Source organism: Oncorhynchus keta, unplaced genomic scaffold (genome assembly GCF_023373465.1).
Source record: "Oncorhynchus keta strain PuntledgeMale-10-30-2019 unplaced genomic scaffold, Oket_V2 Un_contig_3013_pilon_pilon, whole genome shotgun sequence".
NCBI classification, from domain to species: Eukaryota; Metazoa; Chordata; class Actinopteri; order Salmoniformes; family Salmonidae; genus Oncorhynchus; species Oncorhynchus keta.
The window spans coordinates 37,501-62,500 of record NW_026286912.1 but is presented as its reverse complement, the minus strand read 5'-3'; the positions used below and the strand labels follow the sequence as shown (position 1 = coordinate 62,500).

Here is a 25,000-nt window from a genome sequence, read left to right as displayed (position 1 = left end):
GAGAGAGAGAGAGAGGGACAGACAGAGAGAGACGGACAGACAGAGAGAGGGACGAGAGAGAGACAGGACACAGAGAGAGAGGACGGACGGACAGATTGAGAGGGACGGACGGACAGAGAGAGAGACGGACAGAGAGAGAGAGAGAGAGAGAGACAGACAGAGAGAGAGAGGACGGACGGACAGAGAGAGAGAGAGGGACGGACAGAGAGAGAGACAGACGGACAGAGAGAGAGGGACGGGACAGACAGAGAGAGAGGGACACGGACAGAGAGAGAGGGACGGACAGAGAGAGAGAGGGACGGACAGACAGAGAGAGAGGGACGGACGGACAGAGAGAGGAGGGACGGACGGACAGAGAGAGAGAGAGGACAGACAGAGAGAGAGGGACGGACGGACAGAGAGAGAGAGAGACAGACAGAGAGAGAGAGAGAGACAGACAGAGAGAGAGACTGGACAGAGAGAGAGAGAGACGGACAGAGAGAGAGAGGGACAGACGACAGAGAGAGGGACACGGACAGAGAGAGAGGGACAGACGGACAGAGAGAGAGGGACGGACAGACAGAGAGAGAGGGACGAGAGAGGACAGAGAGAGAGGGACGGACGGACAGAGAGAGAGAGGGACGGACAGAGAGAGAGGGACGAGGACAGAGAGAGAGGGACAGACAGACAGAGAGAGAGAGAGAGAGAGGGAGAGACACAGACAGAGAGAGAGAGGGACAGACGGACAGAGAGAGAGGAGGGACGGACGGACAGAGAGAGAGACGGACGACAGAGAGAGAGGGACAGACGGACAGAGAGAGAGGGACAGGACGGACAGAGAGAGAGGGACGGACGGACAGAGAGAGAGGACGACAGAGAGAGAGACAGACAGAGAGAGGACGGACGGACAGAGAGAGAGAGGGACGGACAGAGAGAGAGGGACAGACAGAGAGAGGACGGACGGACAGAGAGAGAGGGAGAGGACAGACAGAGAGAGGGGGACAGGACAGGACAGAGAGAGAGGGACAGACGGACAGAGAGAGGGGACGGACGGACAGAGAGAGAGGGACAGACAGACAGAGAGAGAGAGAGGGACGGACAGACAGAGAGAGAGGACGGACAGACAGACAGAGAGAGAGAGAGGGACAGACAGAGAGAGAGAGAGGACGACAGAGAGAGGGAGGACGGACAGAGAGAGAGGGACGGACGGACAGAGAGAGAGGGACGGACGGACAGAGAGAGAGGACGGACAGACAGAGAGAGAGGGGACAGACAGACAGAGAGAGACAGACAGAGAGAGAGGGACGGACAGACGGAGAGAGAGAGAGAGGGACAGACAGAGAGAGAGAGAGGGACGGACGGACAGAGAGAGAGGGACAGACAGACAGAGAGAGAGGGACAGACGGACAGAGAGAGAGGGACGGACGGACAGACAGAGAGAGAGGGACGGACGGACAGAGAGAGAGGGACGGACAGACAGAGAGAGAGGGACGGACAGACAGAGAGAGAGAGGGACGGACGGACAGAGAGAGAGAGGGACGGACGGACAGAGAGAGAGGGACGGACGGACAGAGAGAGAGGGACACGGACAGAGAGAGAGGGACGGACGGACAGAGAGAGAGGGACGGACAGACAGAGAGAGAGGGACAGACAGAGACAGAGGGACGGAGAGAGAGAGGGACAGACGGACAGAGAGAGAGGGACGGACGGACAGAGAGAGAGGGACGGACGGACAGAGAGAGAGGGACGGACGGACAGAGAGAGAGGGACGGACGGACAGACAGAGAGAGGGACGGGACGGACAGAGAGAGAGGAGAGGACGACAGAGAGAGAGAGAGGGACAGACGGACAGAGAGAGAGGGACAGACGGACAGAGAGAGAGGGACAGACGGACAGAGAGAGAGGGACGGACAGACAGAGAGAGAGACTGACGGACAGACAGAGAGAGAGGGACAGACAGAGAGAGAGAGGGACGGACGGACAGAGAGAGAGGGACGGACACAGAGAGAGAGGGACGGACAGACAGAGAGAGAGGGACGGACGGACAGAGAGAGAGGGACGGACAGACAGAGAGAGAGGACAGACAGAGAGAGAGAGGGGACGGACGGACAGAGAGAGAGAGGACGGACAGACAGAGAGAGAGGGACGGACAGACAGAGAGAGAGGGACGGACGGACAGACAGAGAGAGAGAGGGACGGACGGACAGACAGAGAGAGAGGGACGGACGGACAGAGAGAGAGGGAGACAGACGGACAGAGAGAGAGGGACGGACGGACGGACAGAGAGAGAGAGACACGGACAGACAGAGAGAGAGGGACGGACGGACAGAGAGAGAGGGACGGACGGACAGAGAGAGAGGGACAGGAGACGGGGACAGACAGAGAGGGACAGACGGACAGAGAGAGAGGGACGGACGACAGAGAGAGAGGGACAGACGGACAGAGAGAGAGGGACAGACGGACAGAGAGAGAGGGACGGACGGACAGAGAGAGAGAGGACGGACGGACAGAGAGAGAGGGACGGACGGACAGAGAGAGAGGACAGAGAGAGACGGACAGACAGAGAGAGAGGGACGGACAGAGAGAGAGGGGACGGACGGACAGAGAGAGAGAGACGGACGGACAGAGAGAGAGAGAGGGACGGACAGAGAGAGAGGGACGGACGGACAGAAGAGAGGGACGGACAGAGAGAGAGGACGGACGGACAGACAGAGAGAGAGGGACGGACAGACAGAGAGAGGGGACGGACGACAGAGAGAGAGGGACGGACGGACAGAGAGAGAGGGACGGACAGACAGAGAGAGAGAGGACGGACAGACAGAGAGAGAGGGACGGACAGACAGAGAGAGAGAGAGACGGACAGACAGAGAGAGAGGACGGACAGAGAGAGAGAGAGAGACGGACGAACAGAGAGAGAGAGACAGACAGAGAGAGAGGGACTAACAGACAGAGAGAGAGAGAGGGACGGACAGAGACAGAGAGAGAGGGACGGACAGAGAGAGAGAGAGGGACGGACGGACAGAGAGAGAGGGACGGACGGACAGACAGAGAGAGGGACGGACGGACAGAGAGAGAGGGACGGACGGACAGAGAGAGAGGGACGGACGGACAGACAGAGAGAGAGGAGGGACGGACGAGACAGAGAGGACAGAGAGAGGAGACGGACGGACAGAGAGAGAGGGACGGACGGACGGACAGAGAGAGAGAGGGACGGACGGACAGAGAGAGAGAGTACGGACGGACAGAGAGAGAGGTACGGACGGACAGAGAGAGAGGTACGGACGGACAGAGAGAGAGGTACGGACGGACAGAGAGAGAGAGGTACGGACGGACAGAGAGAGAGGTACGGACGGACAGAGAGAGAGAGGTACGGACGGACAGAGAGAGAGGTACGGACGGACAGAGAGAGAGAGAGGTACGGACGGACAGAGAGAGAGGGACGGACGGACAGAGAGAGAGGGACGGACGGACAGAGAGAGAGGGACGGACGGACAGAGAGAGAGGGACGGACGGACAGAGAGAGAGGGACGGACGGACAGAGAGAGAGAGAGGGAGTGACAGGGACGGACAGAGAGAAAGGGACAGACAGACAGACAGAGAGGGACAGAGAGAGAAACAGACAGACAGACAGACAGGGACAGACAGACAGACAGACAGACAGACAGACAGACAGACAGACAGACAGACAGACAGACAGAGAGAGAGAGACAGAGAGAGAGAGACAGAGAGAGAGAGACAGAGACAGAGAGAGAGACAGAGAGAGAGAGAGAGACAGACAGAGAGAGAGACAGACAGAGAGACAGACAGACAGAGAGAGACAGAGAGAGAGACAGGACAACATAATGATTGAGATGAATAGTTTCACATGAAGTTAATTTCATATCATATGTAACAAGACAGTTTAGTTACCTGGAGGAAATGGATGTGATCCTCTGTGTGTGAGAGCTGCTCCAGCTCAGTGCTTCTCTTCCTCAGCTCAGCTATCTCCTGCTTCAGTTGCTCCAGGAGTCCTTCAGCTTGACTCACTTGAGCCTTCTCTTGGGCTCTGATCAGCTCCTTCACCTCAGAGCTCCTTCTCTCAATGGAGCGGATCAGCTCAGTAAAGATCTGATCACTGTCCTCCACTGCTGACTGTGCAGAGCGCTGGAGAGAGAGAGACAGCGACAGACAGACAGACAGACAGACAGCAGACAGACAGACAGACAGACAGACAGACAGACAGACAGACAGACAGACAGACAGACAGACAGACAGACAGACAGACAGACAGACAGACAGACAGAGCAGACAGACAGAGCAGAGAGAGAGAGCAGAGCAGAATTAGGCAGATACCCACTAATTATCAAGATCCAGAAAAGAGCCGTTAAATTCTACAACCACCTAAAAGGAAGCGATTCCCAAACCTTCCTTAACAAATCCATCACCTACAGAGAGATTAACCTGGAGAAGAGTCCCCTAAGCAAGCTGGTCCTGGGGCTCTGTTCACAAACACAAACATACACTACAGAGCCCCAGGACAGCAGCACAATTAGACCCAACCAAATCATGAGAAAACAAAAAGATAATTACTTGACACATTGGAAAGAATTAATAAAAAAACAGAGCAAAGTAGAATACTATTTGGTCCTAAACAGAGAGTACACAGCGGCAGAATACCTGACCAAATCCAATTTTGATAAACTCCCATATCTACTGGGTGAAATTCCACAGTGTGCCATCACAGCAGCAAGATGTGTGACCTGTTGCCACGAGAAAAGGGCAACCAGTGAAGAACACACACCATTATAAATACAACCCATATTTATGCTTATTTATTTTATCTTGTGTCCTTAACCATTTGTACATTGTTAAAACACTGTATATATATATATATATAATATGACATTTGTAATGTCTTTATTGTTTTGAAACTTCTTGAATTGAATTGAGAGAGACAGAGAGACTGATAACTCTGGTGAGAGAGAGAAAGAGGGAGAGGAACAGACAGAGTGAGAGAGAGAGAGACAGTAGGTTCAATAGCCTCTCTGCACCTCATTGAGTCAGAACTCTGCCACCCTGCTCTCCAGGTCCACCAGGACTTGTCCCCCCAGAACACGTCTTGGCCCTGCTCTACTCTCCTCCCTCCTGGACAGACAGGTACAGAACACCTCTTGGTCCTGCTCTACTCTCCTCCCTCCTGGACAGACAGGTACAGAACACCTCTTGGTCCTGCTCTACTCTCCTCCCTCCTGGACAGACAGGTACAGAACACCTCTTGGTCCTGCTCTACTCTCCTCCCTCCTGGACAGACAGGTACAGAACACCTCTTGGTCCTGCTCTACTCTCCTCCCTCCTGGACAGACAGGTACAGAACACCTCTTGGTCCTTCTCTACTCTCCTCCCTCCTGGACAGACAGGTACAGAACACCTCTTGGTCCTGCTCTACTCTCCTCCCTCCTGGACAGACAGGTACAGAACACCTCTTGGTCCTTCTCTACTCTCCTCCCTCCTGGACAGACAGGTACAGAACACCTCTTGGTCCTGCTCTACTCTCCTCCCTCCTGGACAGACAGGTACAGAACACCTCTTGGTATATCATATATATATATATATATATATATATATATCATCATTCAGGATGTATCTAGGAAGTTGTTTGAGTTTTATTTTAGTTTTACTATTGAGAGTTCCCTCTATTTGTGCTTTCACTAGATTCATCATTGGCACGGAAAGAGAGTCCCTGTCTTCCTAACATTGATGTGACCACAACAATTCTCCTCAGATACTCCCTTCTCTCTGCAATATCACCAGCATGGTCAGATGTTCAAATCTGAGCAATGTTCCCATGATTGATAGTTTCCTGGTAGCTTTGCCACAACACTGTCTCTGTGTGTTTGTGTCATCTCATGTTTGACAAAGATAAACTAAGATTTTTTCCAATTTTTGCAGCCATTACTGACAAAATAATCAAATGTAATGTTTTTTTACCAAAAACTCTACATGGAAAGCAGAAAGCTGTGATCAATTAAATACAACGTTAACTAGATATTATCTGTGTCATTTATAGCCTGGTACAGATAGTAAAACTACATTAAATACAACGTTAACTAGATATTATCTGTGTCATTTATAGCCTGGTACAGATAGTAAAACTACATTAAATACAACGTTAACTAGATATTATCTGTGTCATTTATAGCCTGGTACAGATAGTAAAACTACATTAAATACAACGTTAACTAGATATTATCTGTGTCATTTATAGCCTGGTACAGATAGTAAAACTACATTAAATACAACGTTAACTAGATATTATCTGTGTCATTTATAGCCTGGTACAGATAGTAAAACTACATTAAATACAACGTTAACTAGATATTATCTGTGTCATTTATAGCCTGGTACAGATAGTAAAACTACATTAAATACAACGTTAACTAGATATTATCTGTGTCATTTATAGCCTGGTACAGATAGTAAAACTACATTAAATACAACGTTAACTAGATATTATCTGTGTCATTTATAGCCTGGTACAGATAGTAAAACTACATTAAATACAACGTTAACTAGATATTATCTGTGTCATTTATAGCCTGGTACAGATAGTAAAACTACTTAAATACAACGTTAACTAGATATTATCTGACCCTGGTACAGATAGTAAAACTACTTACAGACAGCTGTGTGTTCTGTGTTCGGCTAGTAGCTGGTTGTGTTCTACTTACCAGTTCCCAGTGTTCGCGGGGTCCGACATGCCAATCAACCTGCTATCTGCCAATCACAGGAATGCCTGGGATGTTCTGATGCCGGGCGTCCTGGTGGTTGGCGGAGTGGCGTGGAGGGGGCGGGGCATTGGAAGTTAAGGTTCAGCCTTTGTTCTCTCTCTTCCGTCTGGGCTTCACAAGAGAAGGTCCCCATTGGCTTGTGGGGAATCTTTCATTGATTTGGCGTGAGCGAAGGCCAAACAGTAGCCGGTGTAAAGTTGCTAATAAACCGTCAATTCGTAACTCAATCCTCTGTCTGGACAATTGTTCCTTTATGATCTAGTCAGGTCATTACACTACATTAAATACAACGTTAACTAGATATCATCGCCACATAACTTATGTCGAATTTAAAAGACACCGTTACCGTTAGTAACGTCTGTTACACTGTAACTTACAGGCAGCCTCACATAAAAACCTATTGGTTAACAAAGCTTTGATTATGACCAAAGTCTATAGTAGTGAAAAGTCTCTCTCTCTATTGTAACTTAACACATATTCACATCACTGCCTCGACATGAATGTGTCCTGTCAGAGCCGTTTCCTGTCCGTTAACTGTTAACAGGCTCGAGCCACAGCTTAACCAATGAGCTACAAGGAGGACTGACAGTCACGAGCGGTGCAGCAGCCTCTGCAGCAGCAGCCTCCCCCGGGTCCTAGTGCCCGCCCGGTAAGACGGTTAAGATGCGATGGAACGGTTGACGGAGAGAAAATAAATCACAGACAAAATATATTGACTGATATATTGAATTGTTTAGGGAAGCTTTAGCTTTGGCTTTAATACATTCTGAAAATACTTGAAAACCAAAAGAGAAAAGAATAGTAGCTCTCCTCAGGAACAACAAAACCCTCACAGACCAACTTCTTCTTCTATGATATAATGGAGGTCCTCAAACCAACGTTAAAGGTGCATGGCGCCACCTACTGTGCTGGAGTGTGTTCAATCACGGTTTACACCTCTAAATCCTCCTACCTAACTCAGTACTTCTGAGAAAATAGAAAGAGTCCTACTAACTTCTAATAGACCCTCCCCCATCCCCCAAATCCCTTCCAAGTGTAATGTTTATAGTTAATTTCTGATAGTTTATTTAACTTCTGTTTATTGTCTATTACACTTGCTTTGGCAATGTAAACATAATTTAAATAATAATACACTTCAAATAAACTTCTCTGGTTCTGAACTCTTCTCCACACCTTCTACCTCACTGAACTCTCCCTCATTCATTTCCATTTCACCTCCAGAACTCAGTCTGTTTGCACTTGAATTATAACATTTGAAACTTTTGTGTGTGTAATATTTACTGTTAATTTCTGATTGTTTATTTCACTTTTGTTTATTGTCTATTTCACTTGCTTTGGCAATGTAAACATATATTTCCATGCCAATAAAGCCCTATGAATTTAATTCAATTGAGAGAGAGACAGTTCCATTTTAATGTATAGGGGACATGAGTCAGTCATGGTTACTCATGGTTATGTGATGAGGCAGCCCAGTCGGTTACATGAACCAGTCTATTCTCTGAAAGGGGTCCAGACAGCCTGTTCCCAACAGTGGGGTCAGTGGGATTGGATAGGGGCCCCTCTCTCTCTCTCTCTCTCTGACTGGAGGAGAGAAGTGAAATGGTGTGTCTCCTCTGGTCAACAATACTCACCTTGAAAGACTCCACAGCCTGTTGGAGCTCCTTCAGCTCCTTCTCTCTCTCCTGGAATCTCTGCTGGACCTTCTGCTGACTCATCCCCAGCTGCCTCTGTGGAGAATCACTCTTCAATGAGCTATCAAGCTTTATTAGTCCAGTAGATCAATAGTATAGTAATGTGACATAGGACCCATAGAGAGGAAGGTCTACAATCCTGAGGAAGTCCCTTTACAACATGATATTATGTTGCTATGTGAATGATTATAGTTTTTATGGTAGGCCTACATGTATCAAGGGCCTGAGACTGAACTTTGGACTCAATAAAGGCCATTCAGAATGATAATAGTGTTTGACTTTAGAAAATGGTGATACATTTGGAGAATCTGGGTCAACATATCTATATACTCAAGATTTGTGTTCATATTTGTGGATCCATTTCATTTGAATGACCTCCTATTCAAACAGATTTAGTTCCTACTGTATCTTTAATTCTTTGTTTATCAGACAGTCACCAACAAGTTGTTCTGGTCTTACCTGTTTCTCAGTCCTCTCTGCTGCAGCTGACACTGTATCATGGCCTTTATGTTCATCCATTGTACACAGATAACAGATACACTGCTGATCGGTACGACAGTAAACCTCCAGCAGTTTGTCATGATGAGAGCAGATCTTCTCCTGTAGTTGTGCGGTGGCTTTGACCAGCTTGTGCTTTTTCAAAGCAGGAAATTCATAGTGAGGTTGGAGGTGAGTCTCACAGTAAGAGGCCAGACATACCAGACAGGACATGAGGGCTTTCTGCTTTCTGGTCCCAGTGCAGAAATCACACACCACATCTCCAGGTCCAGCATAGCACAGAGCAGGAGGGGGAGCAGCCTGGAGTCCTGTCTTCTTCAGTTTCTCCACTATCTCAGCCAACATGTTATTTTTCATCAGCATAGGCCTTGTAGTGAAGGTCTCTCTGCACTGAGGACAGCTATAGACCCCTTTCAGAACATCCTGATCCCAGCAGCCCTCAATACAGCTCCTACAGTAACTGTGTCCACAGGGAATAGCCACCGGCTCCTTCAGTAGATCCAAACAGACAGAACAACAGAACTGGTCCTGGTCCAGCAAAACTCCCTGTTGAGCCATTTGGACGGTTGTTCACTCTCACACAGACAGACGACAGAGAGACTCAGATCAGTTTCGTTTCCTCAGAAGAGAGTTTGTGGGAAGGGGAGGGACTTCCTGGTTCTGCCAGAGGGGTGGGGTTAGAGGGAGGGAGGGGTTAGAGGAATGGAGGAAGAGAGAGAGGAACTGCATGCAACAGCAAGAGGGAGACAAATAGTTTTGTTCCAAGGTTAGAGCCCTTAACATGGAACAAATGACATAATGAATCTTAAAATGTGAGTTGTTAGAATATATGAAGGGTAACAGTTTCAATGAAGTACGTATGTATCATTATTTTAATGACTTTTATAATGCCTCATAATACACCTATGTGTTGTAATTAATCAATAAGGCCTGAGGAGGTGTGGTATATAGTTAATATACAGTACCACAGATAAGGACTGAGGAGGTGTGGTATATAGTTAATATACAGTACCACAGATAAGGACTGAGGAGGTGTGGTATATAGTTAATATACAGTACCACAGATAAGGACTGAGGAGGTGTGGTATATAGTTAATATACAGTACCACAGATAAGGACTGTTCTTAGACAAGACACAACACGGATTGAGAATTATCACTTTCAAAAATACAAATTTAATTGTATTGGTCGCATTCATGTATTTATCAATGTTATGTGAAATGCTTGTGTTCCTGGCTCCAACAGTGCAGTAATATCTAACAATGCTTGTGTTTCTAGCTCCAACAGTGCAGTAATATCTAACAATGCTTGTGTTTCTAGCTCCAACAGTGCAGTAATATCTAACAATGCTTGTGTTCCTGGCTCCAACAGGGCAGTAATATCTAACAATGCTTGTGTTTCTAAACAGCAGTAATATCTAACAATGCTTGTGTTTCTAGCTCCAACAGGGCAGTAATATCTAACAATTCTTGTGTTCCTGGCTCCAGGGCAGTAATATCTAACAATGCTTGTGTTCCTAGCTCCAACAGTGCAGTAATATCTAACAATGCTTGTGTTTCTAGCTCCAACAGGGCAGTAATATCTAACAATTCTTGTGTTCCTGGCTCCAACAGTGCAGTAATAGTAACAATGCTTGTGTTTCTAGCTCCAACAGTGCAGTAATATCTAACAATGCTTGTGTTCCTGGCTCCAACAGGGCAGTAATATCTAACAATGCTTGTGTTTCTAGCTCCAACAGGGCAGTAATATCTAACAATGCTTGTGTTTCTAGCTCCAACAATGCTTGTGTTTCTAGCTCCAACAGGGCAGTAATATCTAACAATGCTTGTGTTTCTAGCTCCAACAGTGCAGTAATATCTAACAATGCTTGTGTTTCTAGCTCCAACAGGGCAGTAATATCTAACAATGCTTGTGTTCCTGGCTCCAACAGGGCAGTAATATCTAACAATGCTTGTGTTCCTGGCTCCAACAGGGCAGTAATATCTAACAATGCTTGTGTTCCTGGCTCCAACAGTGCAGTAATATCTAACAATGCTTGTGTTCCTGGCTCCAACAGTGCAGTAATATCTAACAATGCTTGTGTTTCTAGCTCCAACAGTGCAGTAATATCTAACAATGCTTGTGTTTCTAGCTCCAACAGGGCAGTAATATCTAACAATGCTTGTGTTTCTAGCTCCAACAGGGCAGTAATATCTAACAATGCTTGTGTTTCTAGCTCCAACAGTGCAGTAATATCTAACAATGCTTGTGTTTCTAGCTCCAACAGGGCAGTAATATCTAACAATGCTTGTGTTCCTGGCTCCAACAGGGCAGTAATATCTAACAATGCTTGTGTTTCTAGCTCCAACAGTGCAGTAATATCTAACAATGCTTGTGTTCCTGGCTCCAACAGTGCAGTAATATCTAACAATGCTTGTGTTTCTAGCTCCAACAGGGCAGTAATATCTAACAATGCTTGTGTTCCTGGCTCCAACAGGGCAGTAATATCTAACAATGCTTGTGTTTCTAGCTCCAACAGGGCAGTAATATCTAACAATGCTTGTGTTCCTGGCTCCAACAGTGCAGTAATATCTAACAATGCTTGTGTTCCTGGCTCCAACAGGGCAGTAATATCTAACAATGCTTGTGTTTCTAGCTCCAACAGGGCAGTAATATCTAACAATGCTTGTGTTTCTAGCTCCAACAGGGCAGTAATATCTAACAATGCTTGTGTTCCTGGCTCTCAGAGGGCAAATCTAAAAAGTAAAAGAAAATATTAGGACAAGCATTGATAGATATAGATATATATACTGTTTACTGTGATGTGATGCATAGACAATTTGGAGTACATCTGCAGTATATCTGAAGAATAGTATATGTACAGTAGTAGTTAAATAAGACAGGCCTTGACTAGAATACAGTATATACATATGAAGTGGACAGTAGTAGTTAAATAGGACAGGCCTTGACTAGAATACAGTATATACATATGAAGTGGACAGTAGTAGTTATATAGGACAGACCTTGACTAGAATACAGTATATACATATGAAGTAGACAGTAGTAGTTATATAGGACAGGCCTTGACTAGAATACAGTATATACACATGAAGTGGACAGTGGTAGTTAAATGGGACAGGCCTTGACTAGAATACAGTATATACATATTGTAGCAGTATTTATTAGAGGGGTAAAGATAAAGATTTTGTTAGGGCTACAGGCAGGTATTAACCCTGCCGAAAGGAGAAGAGTAGAATAGAGAGAGTACCACTACCAGACACACACACACATCAGCAGAAGAGACTGCCTAGAGTGTAGCCTGTTTACCAGATAGCCAGTGGAGAGAGAAGAGAATACACACCCTATAAAACCCACATCACAGCACAGGAGTAACCAAGAATACCTCATACAATAATAATGTCAGAGCAAGTGAACAGTAACTTCATTCAAGAAAGAACCCAGTCATCATCAGAGGATTTGCAGTAACATGTATTATGTTCCAGTGGATGAGAGCAGAGGGTATGAATGTGGGGGTGTTCATAGACACAACAAAGGCGTGCCGGTGTCCTGTCTGACCGTCCGATGGTTTGTATGTCAAAGCATCGCAACAATGTTGCTACTAATCCATGAGAACCATAACCGGCGCGGTGCCAAACGATAACAACCACGACCTAGAGCTGTCACACCGATGATTGAGTTAAATACTTTATAAACTACACACGCTGAAAATAAACCAAACTTCTGCAGCATAGCACACACAGTCAAACTGTCGCGCCAACCAAGAGCTCCTCTCCAGAGAGCTGAAACAGCTGTGTTTATTTCCTCCTTCCTTACTGCTGATGCGCTCTCACAGTGCAGCGCACGTGAAGGCTCCGTGCAGGATTTCACCACAGCGCGAGCACATGGAAACTCACTCAAACACTGTCCCTGGTTCCCACAAGCTACAATAGGTACCCTAGTTAGCGAGCTTGGTGAAACTTGTTAACATAAATCTTTATCTTGTCCACATTGTAACAAACGTATGGTTGCATAACAGCACATTGTGTAACATTACCACGGTTTTATGTTGAAAAATTGCGGAGCCAAGGACAACATACGTTCCTAGATGAAGGTGTTAGAGTTGCGTAAATTCGAATCTGGTATCAGGATAAATATAACAATGAGTCACCGATTTTATACTATGTATTTTTTATTAGCTAAGTAATAAATGGCAAATGCAACTTTCGTATATACGGGCTCATTGTAATACCACGCAGGGCAGAACAGAGAACTGACAGGATGTACGTAGACAGTGTTCTTATACACATTATGATAGACATAGTTCCAACCCGTCTGTTGGCCTATCACAGTAGAGACTGGGCGTGGTTTAAACTTGCCCAGCCTATCCCAGGCACTCAGGCAGGTCCCCGCCTCTTGGCGCTTCTTCCTCCCTCCTCGATGTATAGATCCTTACTGTTCTCGTATCGCAGCTAGTTAGAACAGTTGCTCAGTTAATGCTATTGTGTTGTTCAGTATTTTTCCATCTCAGTTAAACCTCGTGATGACCACCCCTCCCTATCACAACTTTGTAAGATACAGCAAGTCACACCATGTGCTCAATATTGTTAAATACAAACACAAGGACAAAGCATCTGCTGGGCTGTTATCTACAGTTTTGCAACATGCAGATCACACCATGTTACTCAGTTCTTGTCACACACAAACAGGCAAGTAGCAAGCAGTTGTTTAATCTCATAATGATGCTCCAGTGCACAAATGCAGACACCTCACACAACCAACATCAGATAATATTTAATCATATATATCTAATGGTTATAATGTAAAATACAGAATCCAACAAAGGTCAGGCAAGAGAGAACAATAAGGGTGAACAGAAATACAGAAACCCGCGATGGACCAAACCAAAATATACAACACTTTTACAATCAAGTGTATTTATTATATAGATATGAAAAAGTGTTTGTACACCAAAACATAACATTATCTATGCAGCTGTAATTAAATAAAAAAACACACTGAATTATTATTATTATTATTATCAAACTATTAACATCCCCTCTTGACCTATTTGAACTGGTCCTTGTGTGCAACTTGGTGCGTAATCTAGTGGAACAACATCACACTGCTACACATACATCATGAGAACAATGCAGTTTAAAGACATTCACCTTTGGATAAAAGTGTCCTATATCAGTCTACAAGGTTTTCATTGGAATCCATTAGGGAATCACATGATGACTGGGACCCTATGAATAAACCTGCAATTCAAAATGGTTGGCTTGCAGTATGTTTGGCTTGGAGTCTTAGATCACCAGTTATCTAGCTGCTGTGGTGATGACAGTAATACCCAGGATGTAGAACACAGTTATCTATCTGCTGTGGTGATGACAGTAATACCCAGGATGTAGAACACAGTTATCTAGCTGCTGTGGTGATGACAGTAATACCCAGGATGTAGAACACAGTTATCTATCTGCTGTGGTGATGACAGTAATACCCAGGATGTAGAACACAGGATATAGAGGTAGTATTTTGTCAGGTCTTATCTATTCAGATTCACCAATGTCCCCCTTTCTGAGAACATGGAGACACCAACGAAAGGTTGGTTGAAACCTCACAAAGTAGTCGCTCTTTGAAGGATAAATATATATCTCATGGGTTTCATAAAATGTGTTTTATTTAATCAGGTACTTTTCCATACTGAATATGAATATGTTCACACACTTGTTCATATGGTTTATGATGTCAATCAGTTTCTGACATGGTTGATGGAGACCCACCTTTCCCACGGTCCTATCAATGAAATGGCCTGTTTCATGTAGAAGCCCCATCTGACTTCAGATTGGTTCATAAGATCATACTGAAGTAACCTGGAAACACATGAGTTGATATCATTCTCCTCACTCCTCTAGAGGAGGGCTGGATGGAGGACAACTTCAACCTGAAATCAAACACATATTGTCCACCGACCCTCTCGGGTTGTACAACCCATTTAACACAACAGTTGTGTCAAATGCTTTTTATATCAGTGGTACAACCTGAGTGAGTACAGGAACATGAAGGGAAAAAAGACACTGAGTTTTCAGGCTGTAATTTCAATAAGCTGGAGATGTATGAAGTCATATTGGTTGGTGGTGACATATGACTTCTCTTTTAGTTACTAGAGTAGCATAGGACCACAACAACCTCCTAGAGGAGCATAGGACCACAACAACCTCCTCCTAGAGGAGCATAGGACCACAACAACCTCCTAGAGGAGCAAAGGACCACAACAACCTCCTAGAGGAGCATAGGACCACAACAACCTCCTAGAGGAGCATAGGACCACAACAACCTCCTAGAGGAGCATAGGACCACAACAACCTCCTAGAGGAGCATAGGACCACAACAACCTCCTAGAGGAGCATAGGACCACAACAACCTCCTAGAGGAGCATAGGACCACAACAACCTCCTAGAGGAGCATAGGACCACAACAACCTCCTAGAGGAGCATAGGACCACAACAACCTCCTCCTAGAGGAGCATAGGACCACAACAACCTCCTAGAGGAGCATAGGACCTCAACATACCTCCTAGAGGAGCATAGGACCTCAACAACCTCCTAGAGGAGCATAGGACCACAACAACCTCCTAGAGGAGCATAGGACCAACAACCTCCTAGAGGAGCATAGGACCTCAACAACAAGCATAGGACCTCAACAACCTCCTAGAGGAGCATAGGACCAACAAGAGGAGCATAGGACCTCCTAGAGGAGCATAGGACCTCAACAACCTCCTAGAGGAGCATACCTCAACAACCTCCTAGAGGAGCATAGGACCACAACAACCTCCTAGAGGAGCATAGGACCACAACAACATAGGACTCCTAGAGGAGCATAGAGGAGCATAGGACCACAACAACCTCCTAGAGGAGCATAGGACCACAACAACCTCCTAGAGGAGCATAGGACCTCAACAACCTCCTAGAGGAGCATAGGACCTCAACAACCTCCTAGAGGAGCATAGGACCTCAACAACCTCCTAGAGGAGCATAGGACCACAACAACCTCCTAGAGGAGCATAGGACCACAACAACCTCCTAGAGGAGCATAGGACCTCAACAACCTCCTCCCAGAGGAGCATCAACAACCTCCTAGAGGAGCATAGGACCTCAACAACCTCCTAGAGGAGCATAGGACCTCAACAACCTCCTAGAGGAGCATAGGACCACAACAACCTCCTAGAGGAGCATAGGACCACAACAACCTCCTAGAGGAGCATAGGACCTCCTAGAGGAGCATAGGACCTCAACAACCTCCTAGAGGAGAGGACCACAACATCCTAGAGGAGGACCTCAACAACCTCCTAGAGGAGCATAGGACCACAACAACCTCCTAGAGGAGCATAGGACCACAACAACCTCCTAGAGGAGCATAGGACCACAACAACCTCCTAGAGGAGCATAGGACCACAACAACCTCCTAGAGGAGCATAGGACCTCAACAACCTCCTAGAGGAGCATAGGACCTCAACAACCTCCTAGAGGAGCATAGGACCACAACAACCTCCTAGAGGAGCATAGGACCACAACAACCTCCTAGAGGAGCATAGGACCACAACAACCTCCTAGAGGAGCATAGGACCTCAACAACCTCCTAGAGGAGCATAGGACCAACAACAACAACCTCCTAGAGGAGCATAGGACCTCAACAACCTCCTAGAGGTAGGACACAACAACCTCCTAGAGGAGCATAGGACCACAACAACCTCCTAGAGGAGCATAGGACCTCAACAACCTCCTAGAGGAGCATAGGACCTCAACAACCTCCTAGAGACCTCAACAACCTCCTAGAGGAGCATAGGACCTCAACAACCTCCTAGAGGAGCATAGGACCTCAACAACCTCCTAGAGGAGCATAGGACCTCAACAACCTCCTAGAGGAGCATAGGACCTCAACAACCTCCTAGTAACAACCTCCTAGCATAGGACCAACAACCTCCTAGAGGAGCATAGGACCTCAACAACCTCCTAGAGGAGCATAGGACCTCAACAACCTCCTAGAGGAGCCTCATAGAGAGGAGCATAGGACCTCAACAACCTCAACAGAGGAGCATAGGGCCTCAACAACCTAGAGGAGCATAGGACCACAACAACCTCATAGAGGAGCATAGGACCTCAACAACCTCCTAGAGGAGCATAGGGCCTCAACAACCTCCTAGAGGAGCATAGGGCCTCAACAACCTCCTAGAGGAGCATAGGACCACAACAACCTCATAGAGGAGCATAGGGCCTCAGTAGCCCCCTAGAGGAGCATAGGGCCTCAACACCCTCCTAGAGGAACATAGGGCCTTAACAACCTCATAGAGGAGCATAGGGCCTCAGCAGCCTCCTAGAGGAGCATAGGGCCTCTGCAGCATTGAGGGTTCAGCCCACAGGGTCATGGAGACATGTGATGCATGCTGCCCCACCACTACAGTGTGCAGTTAGGTCCAGAAGTATTGGCACCCTTGATAAAGATGTGTTCAACGTCATCATGAACTTTACCCAGAAACAGGACATTTTAATCTGAAACCATGATACAACAACTACACATCAGCACACTAAACCCTCAACCTCTGACCCCTGATTAAGAGAAGAACCCAACAGTCATTTCCTCCAGTCTGACAACAGGAACCTTCTACCACAACAAATCATCACAAACTCTGAAAGAAAAACACGCCTCTCACACAAACTCAGACCCATCAGAGAAAGAACTGAACGATGTCAAAGATCATCAATCCCCAACATGACTCAATTCTGAGGATTCAGTGGATCGTTAGATCGGGTTCAAGTCCGGGCTCTGGCTGGGCCTCTCAATGATATTCAGAGACTTGTACCGAAGCCACTCCAGCATTGTCTTGGCTGTGTGCTTAGGGTCATTTCCTGTTGGAAGGTGAACCTTCACCCCATTCTGAGGTCCTGAGCCCTCTGGAGCAGGTTTTCATCAAGGATCTCTCTGTACTTTGCTCTGTTCATCATTCCCTCGATCCTGATTAGTCTCTCAGTCCCTGCCACTAAAAACGTCCCCACAGCATGATGCTGCACCACCATGCTTCACCGTGGTGATGGTGCCAGGTTTCCTCCAGATGTGACTCTTGGCATTCAGGCCAAAGAGTTCAATCTTTGTTTCATCACCAAGCCATGAGGTCAAAGGAATTGTCTGTAAAGCTCCGAGACAAGATTGTGTCAAGGCACCAATCTGCGGAAGGGTACCATTAAATGTTTTCGGTATGGAATGTCCCCAAGACCACAATGACCGTCATTCTAAATGAAAGAAGTTTGTAACCACCAAGACTCTTCCTAGAGCTGGGCGTCTGGCCAAACTGAGCAATGGGGGAGAAGGGCCTTGGTCAGGGAGGTATTTTGCTCTGACATGACCTGCCAACTGTGGGACCTTATACAGACAGGTGTGTGCTTTTCCAAATCATGTCCAATCAATTGTATTTACCACAGGTGGACCCCAACCCTGTTGTAGAAACATCTCAAGGATGATCAATGGAAACAGGATGCATCGGAGCTTTATTTCGTGTCTCATAGCAAAGGGTCTGAATACTTATATAAGGTATTTCGGTTAATAATTTGCAAAAAATAAACATGTTTTCGCTTTGTCATTATGAGATATTGTGAGGTCATTATGGAGTATTGTGAGGTCATTATGGAGTATTGTGATGTCATTATGGAGTATTGTGATGTCATTATGGGGTATTGTGATGTCATTATGGGGTATGGTGTGTGGATTGAATAGGAACATGATTTATTTAATCCATTGTAGAATGAGGCTGTAACGTAACAAAATGTTTCTGAATGCCCTGTATGTATGTTAATGGAATTTGTTCACCCCAATAGTACATTTTGTGATGTTTTTCTCCATATCTCTAAATACCATCTTATTAGATGGATCACCTCCAGGCTGTGTAAGGGCTATTTGACCAAGAAGGAGAGTGATGGAGGGCTGCATCAGATGACCGGACCTCCACTTGATTTGTTGAACACGTTGTTGGTTACTACATGATTCCATGTGTGTTATTTCATAGTTTTGATGTTTTCACTATTATTCTACAATGTAGAAAATAGTAAAAATAAAGAAAAACCCTTGAATGAGTAGGTGTGTCCTAACTTTTGACTGGTACTGTATGTTAAGGGGATGGTTCACCCCAATAGAAAGGTTCATACCTCTCAATACCATCTTATTAGATGGAGCCATTTCCCCCATTAGTTTGGGATTCAGACCTGCAGTCATCTTGATTTCAGACCACTTTGGAGAAGTGTTCCACAGGCAGTAAATCTAATGTAGAATAAATGGAACCTGGATCCATTTCATTCTATTAACATGGTTTATGTGTTATTTTAGTTCAGTTAGTCCCTCCGTGTTTCAGTTGATTTTCTTCAGTTTGGTGCCTCGTGGATATTATTCAGGTCTCCGTGGAAACATCAATGTAAATTCGCCTTTGATTTTTACTCCTCACTTTCCCTTTCAGGTCCATAGGGTTTTACTGCCCCCTGCTGGAGACTGGAGCACACTGCAGTCCCTTTCAGGTCCATAGGGTTTTACTGCCCCCTGCTGGAGACTGGAGCACACTGCAGTCCCTTTCAGGTCCATAGGGTTTTACTGCCCCCTGCTGGAGACTGGAGCACACTGCAGTCCCTTTCAGGTCCATAGGGTTTTACTGCCCCCTGCTGGAGACTGGAGCACACTGCAGTCCCTTTCAGGTCCATAGGGTTTTACTGCCCCCTGCTGGAGACTGGAGCACACTGCAGTCCCTTTCAGGTCCATAGGGTTTTACTGCCCCCTGCTGGAGACTGGAGCACACTGCAGTCCCTTTCAGGTCCATAGGGTTTTACTGCCCCCTGCTGGAGACTGGAGCACACTGCAGTCCCTTCCAGGTCCATAGTAAAGACCATTATGGACTATCAATACAAAGTGACCATTTAGAATGAGGCCCAGTTCAATGAGAGGAAGTCTTAACAGAACTGGGGGATGACAGACAGGAAGTGGGTGGAGATCTAATATATTTTTGTGCCAAACACTAAAGCATGATATTGTAATAAATCTACACCCTATTCCCTACGTAGAACACTACTTTAAACCTGGTCAGAAGCACCGTAGTGCACTACGTAGGGAATAGGGAACCATTTGGAACAGAGACAGTAATTCCCCTGAACATCTTCCTCTTCCTCATCTGGTTTCTTGAACAGCCCTTCACTCCTCCCCTCTTCCTCCCCTCCTCCCTTTTCATTCTATTCTATCGGCCACACCACTAGCTCACCTCCACACAATACATTTACAAGTTAAAGACACACCTTGGAATAAATAACAAAGGAAAACTATTACTAGATGAAGTTTAGTGTTTTTTATTATTTCCCATCACCATAAATCATATTTAATCACTGAACAGTAGCAGACCTAACTTCATCTGTTCCTGACTCTGGATAGTGGATTAAAAAGACCATCAATCTCCAATGCTATTAAAGTACTATTCTGAACATTACTGATATACTGAGTGGCAAGTCAAGATATCTGCTGGTTTTATTGTTTGGTCAACAGCACCACCTGCTGGACAGGTTTAATGTTGCTGGACTGAGCAGTATGGGAGGATGAAAGATGACACATTTAGGGCCGGGTTCCTGGACATCTACATTGAACATACTGTTTAGTCCAGGACTAGGATTAATCTGTGTCTGGGAAACCAGACCATATAGTTTAGTAGAAAGTAAGTGATACCAGCTTGTAGTGGGCTGAATAGTCCTGAATTGTCCTTTAGTTCCTGGACCATTTTCCATGCAGCTCCAGGTGACAGAGAACACATCAATTTGGACCGAGCCAACAAGCTGATCAATGATACTGAGGAGAATTACATAGAGACAGTGAACCAACTGAGAAAACATATCAATGGTTCTGAATGACAACCAATATACATCAACACCAGACATCATGATTCATGGAAATGTACAAGATTAAAACATTGTATTGCATTTTAATTAATAACAAATCAGTTTACAGTTTAACCAGCTCAGCTATAGACTACACCAGCATGACTAGTATCTATGTGGACCCTACTACAGTTTAACCAGCTCAGCTATAGACTACACCAGCATGACTAGTATCTATGTGGACCCTACTACAGTTTAACCAGCTCAGCTATAGACTACACCAGCATGACTAGTATCTATGTGGACCCTACTACAGTTTAACCAGCTCAGCTATAGACTACACCAGCATGACTAGTATCTATGTGGACCCTACTACAGTTTAACCAGCTCAGCAGTACCATTATAACCATAGAGACAAAACCCAGGATAGAGGGGCTGAGTGAATGTGGTCTGGACTCTGTGGAGGAGGGTCATTGTGTCAGAGACACTGTAGAAGGACAGAGTACCTGCCTTGTGATCCAGGTACACTCCTACTCTGGAGGACTGAGGGCCTGATACTTTAGTCTCAACATTATTGTGTCTGAACCAATAACCACCTCTAGAGCAATGTAAACTCCAGGACTTGTTATTGTATCCAAATCCACAATCTGTCTCTGTTCTGCTGATGTCTTTATATGAGACTGCTGTATCAACATCACCAGTCCACTCCACCTCCCAGTAACAGCATCCAGACAGACCCTCTCTACACAGAACCTGACACCAGTTGGTGAATCTGTCTGGATGGTCAGGATATGGTCGGACTTGGCCTGTATTGGTCACCTTTCGGTTCCCTTTAGACAGAGAGAGGTGTGTGTGCTGTGTTTGGGTCCAGTGTGAGCTGACAGGAATCTGGGAGAAGAGCAGAGACCAATGAGGGGAGTCAGAACAATAAGTTAAGTCAGATACTGTATCTACCCTGTCTTTGATTAGAGCACAGCAGAGATCAAATCAGAGAAATATGAGGAGTCAGATAGATACCTAGTCTTTGATTAGATCTACTATTGCTATATATTTCTAGAGGGGTTGTTAGGAGTGTCAGTAAAAAGAGACTGTTAGTTACTTCACAATAAAGAGACTCACATTGTAACAACTGTTCTCTGGTCTTGGGCTCTGGAGGCAGTACAACATCCACTATATTCACTACAGACACACAAACACATTGACAGAGAGAGGGAATGTTATCATCAGACCATATTCCACATGTATATGACTAGTAGGAAACTTTTAATGGTCTAAAGTTGATGTTCTTATTGTTTTCAACACACCTGTAGTGGAGATCTTGGTCCATTCTCCTTTAAGGAAGTCTTCTAGCTTCTCTCTCAGTTCAGACACAGTCTTACTCACATTTCCAAAGTACTGAAGAGGACGGACAACGATGCTGGGTAAGTCTGAAGATACACTGATACTGGAGAGAGACTGATACCTCTGGAGAGAGAGACAAAGAGACTGATACCTCTGGAGAGAGAGAGAGAGACTGATAACTCTCTCTCTCTCTCGCTCTCTCTCGCTCTCTCTCGCTCTCTCTCTCCAGAGAGAGAGAGAGAGAGAGAGAGAGAGAGAGAGAGAGAGAGGGACGGACAGAGAGAGAGAGAGAGAGAGGGACGGACAGAGAGAGAGAGAGAGAGAGGGATGGACAGAGAGAGAGAGAGAGAGGATGGAGAGAGAGAGAGGATGGACAGAGAGGAGAGAGAGATGGATGGACAGAGGAGAGAGAGAGAGATGGATGGACAGAGGAGAGAGAGAGAGATGGATGGACAGAGAGAAAGAGATGGAAGGACAGAGAGAGAGAGAGGGACGGACAGAGACAGAGAGAGGGACGGACAGAGACAGAGAGAGGGACGGACAGAGAGAGGGAGAGACAGGGAAAGAGAGAGAGGGATGGACAGAGAGAGAGAGGGTCGGACAGAGAGAGCGAGAGGGACGGACAGAGAGAGAGAGAGGGACGGACAGAGAGAGAGAGAGGGATGGACAGACAGAGAGATAGAGGGACGGACAGAGAGATAGAGAGGGACGGACAGAGAGAGAGAGAGGGACGGACAGAGAGAGAGAGAGGGACGGAGAGAGAGAGAGGGACGAACAGAGAGATAGAGAGGACGGACAGAGAGAGATAGGGACGGACAGAGAGAGGGACGGACAGAGAGAGAGAGAGAGAGAGGGATGGACAGAGGAGAGAGAGAGGGACGGACAGAGAGAAAGAGAGGGAAGGACAGAGAGAGAGAGAGGGACGGACAGAGAGAAGAGGGACGGACAGAGAGAGAGAGGGACGGACAGAGAGAGAGAGGGACGGACAGAGAGAGAGAGAGAGAGATGAGACAGGACAGAGAGAGAGAGGGACAGAGAGAGAGAGAGAGATGGACAGGACAGAGGAGAGAGAGAGAGATGGACGGACAGAGAGAGAGAGAGGAGAGAGAGAGAGAGACAGAGAGGAGGACAGAGAGAGAGAGAGAGGACGGACAGAGAGAGAGAGGACGGACAGAGAGAGAGAGAGGACGGACAGAGAGAGAGAGGGACGGACAGAGAGAGAGAGGGACGGACAGAGAGAGAGAGAGAGAGAGACGGACAGAGAGAGAGAGAGGGACGGACAGAGAGAAAGAGAGGGACGGACAGAGAGAGAGAGAGACGGACAGAGAGAGAGAGGGACTGACAGAGAGAGAGAGGGACGGACAGAGAGAGAGAGAGGACGGACAGAGAGAGATAGAGAGAGGACAAAGAGAGAGAGAGGGACAGGACAGAGAGAGAGGACGGACAGAGAGAGAGAGAGGACGGACAGAGAGAAAGAGAGGGACGGACAGAGAGAGAGAGGGACGGACAGAGAGAGAGAGGGACGGACAGAGAGAGAGAGAGGGACGGACAGAGAGAGAGAGAGGGACGGACAGAGAGAGAGAGAGGGACGGACAGAGAGAGAGAGAGGGACAGAGAGAGAGAGAGAGAAGAGAGAGAGACGGGACAGAGAGAGAGAGGGACGGACAGAGAGAGAGAGAGAGAGAGAGGGGATGGACAGAGAGAGAGAGAGGGACGGACAGAGAGAAAGAGAGAGGAAGGACAGAGAGAGAGAGGGACGGACAGAGAGAGAGAGGGACGGACAGAGAGAGAGAGGGACGGACAGAGAGAGAGGGAGGACAGAGAGAGAGAGGGACGGACAGAGAGAGAGAGAGAGAGAGAGGATGGACAGAGAGAGAGAGAGGGACGGACAGAGAGAGAGAGACAGAGAGAGACGGACAGAGAGAGAGAGGACGGACAGAGAGAGAGAGAGACGACAGAGAGAGAGAGAGAGAGAGAGAGGGACAGACAGAGAGAGAGAGGGACGGACAGAGAGAGAGACGACAGAGAGAGGACGGACAGAGAGAGAGAGAGAGAGGGGACGGACAGAGAGAGAGAGAGGACGGACAGAGAGAGAGAGAGGGACGGACAGAGAGAGAGAGAGGGACGGACAGAGAGAGACGGACAAAGAGAGAGAGGACGACAGAGAGAGAGGACGGGACAGAGAGACAGAGAGAGAGAGAGAGGGGACGGACAGAGAGAGAGAGGACAGAGAGAGGGGACGGACAGAGAGAGAGAGAGAGAGAGAGAGAGGGACGGACAGAGAGAGAGGACGGACAGAGAGAGAGAGAGAGGACAGAGAGAGAGAGAGAGAGAGAGACGGACAGAGAGAGAGAGAGAGAGAGGGACAGAGAGAGAGAGGACTGGACAGAGAGAGAGAGGGGGACGGACAGAGAGAGAGAGAGGGACGGACAGAGGACAGGACAGAGAGAGAGAGGGACGGACAGAGAGAGAGAGGGACAGACAGAGAGAGAGAGGACGGACAGAGAGAGAGAGGGACGGACAGAGAGAGAGAGACGGACAGAGAGAGACAGAGAGAGAGAAGGACGGACAGAGAGAGAGACGAGAGACGGACAGAGAGAGACAGAGAGAGAGACGGACAGAGAGAGAGACGGACAGACAGAGAGAGAGGGACGGACAGAGAGAGAGGGGACGGACAGAGAGAGAGAGAGGGACAGACAGAGAGAGAGAGAGAGGGACAGGACAGAGAGAGAGGGACGGAGAGAGAGACAGGACAGAGAGAGAGAGAGAGGACGGACAGAGAGAGAGAGAGGGACGGACAGAGAGAAGAGAGAGAGAGACGGACAGAGAAAGAGAGAGACGGACAGAGAGAGAG

At 46.9% G+C, this 25,000-nt stretch overlaps 1 protein-coding gene and 1 pseudogene across 3 annotated transcripts in view; both read right to left on the bottom strand.

Annotated features, from left to right (window-relative positions):
- LOC127923594 (tripartite motif-containing protein 16-like) overlaps positions 1 to 9,582 on the bottom strand; it is a 13,332-nt pseudogene extending 3,750 nt beyond the window's left edge.
- LOC127923595 (E3 ubiquitin/ISG15 ligase TRIM25-like) overlaps positions 1 to 25,000 on the bottom strand; it is a 43,577-nt gene that overhangs the window by 3,546 nt on the left and 15,031 nt on the right. Inside the window, exons 4-6 of one of the 3 annotated variants that reach the window (XR_008114786.1) lie at positions 22,110 to 22,269; positions 21,925 to 21,984; positions 21,517 to 21,693 (exon numbers count right to left, since the gene is read on the bottom strand). Coding sequence is in view for 1 of the 3 variants with exons in the window: in XM_052507602.1 (XP_052363562.1) it covers positions 21,638 to 21,693; positions 21,925 to 21,984; positions 22,110 to 22,269 (276 nt within the window). In the remaining 2 variants the exon portion in view is untranslated. Of the gene's footprint in view, positions 1 to 21,492; positions 21,694 to 21,924; positions 21,985 to 22,109; positions 22,270 to 25,000 lie in introns of those variants that run through there. The other 2 variants (XR_008114787.1, XM_052507602.1) reach the window with 2 other exon arrangements.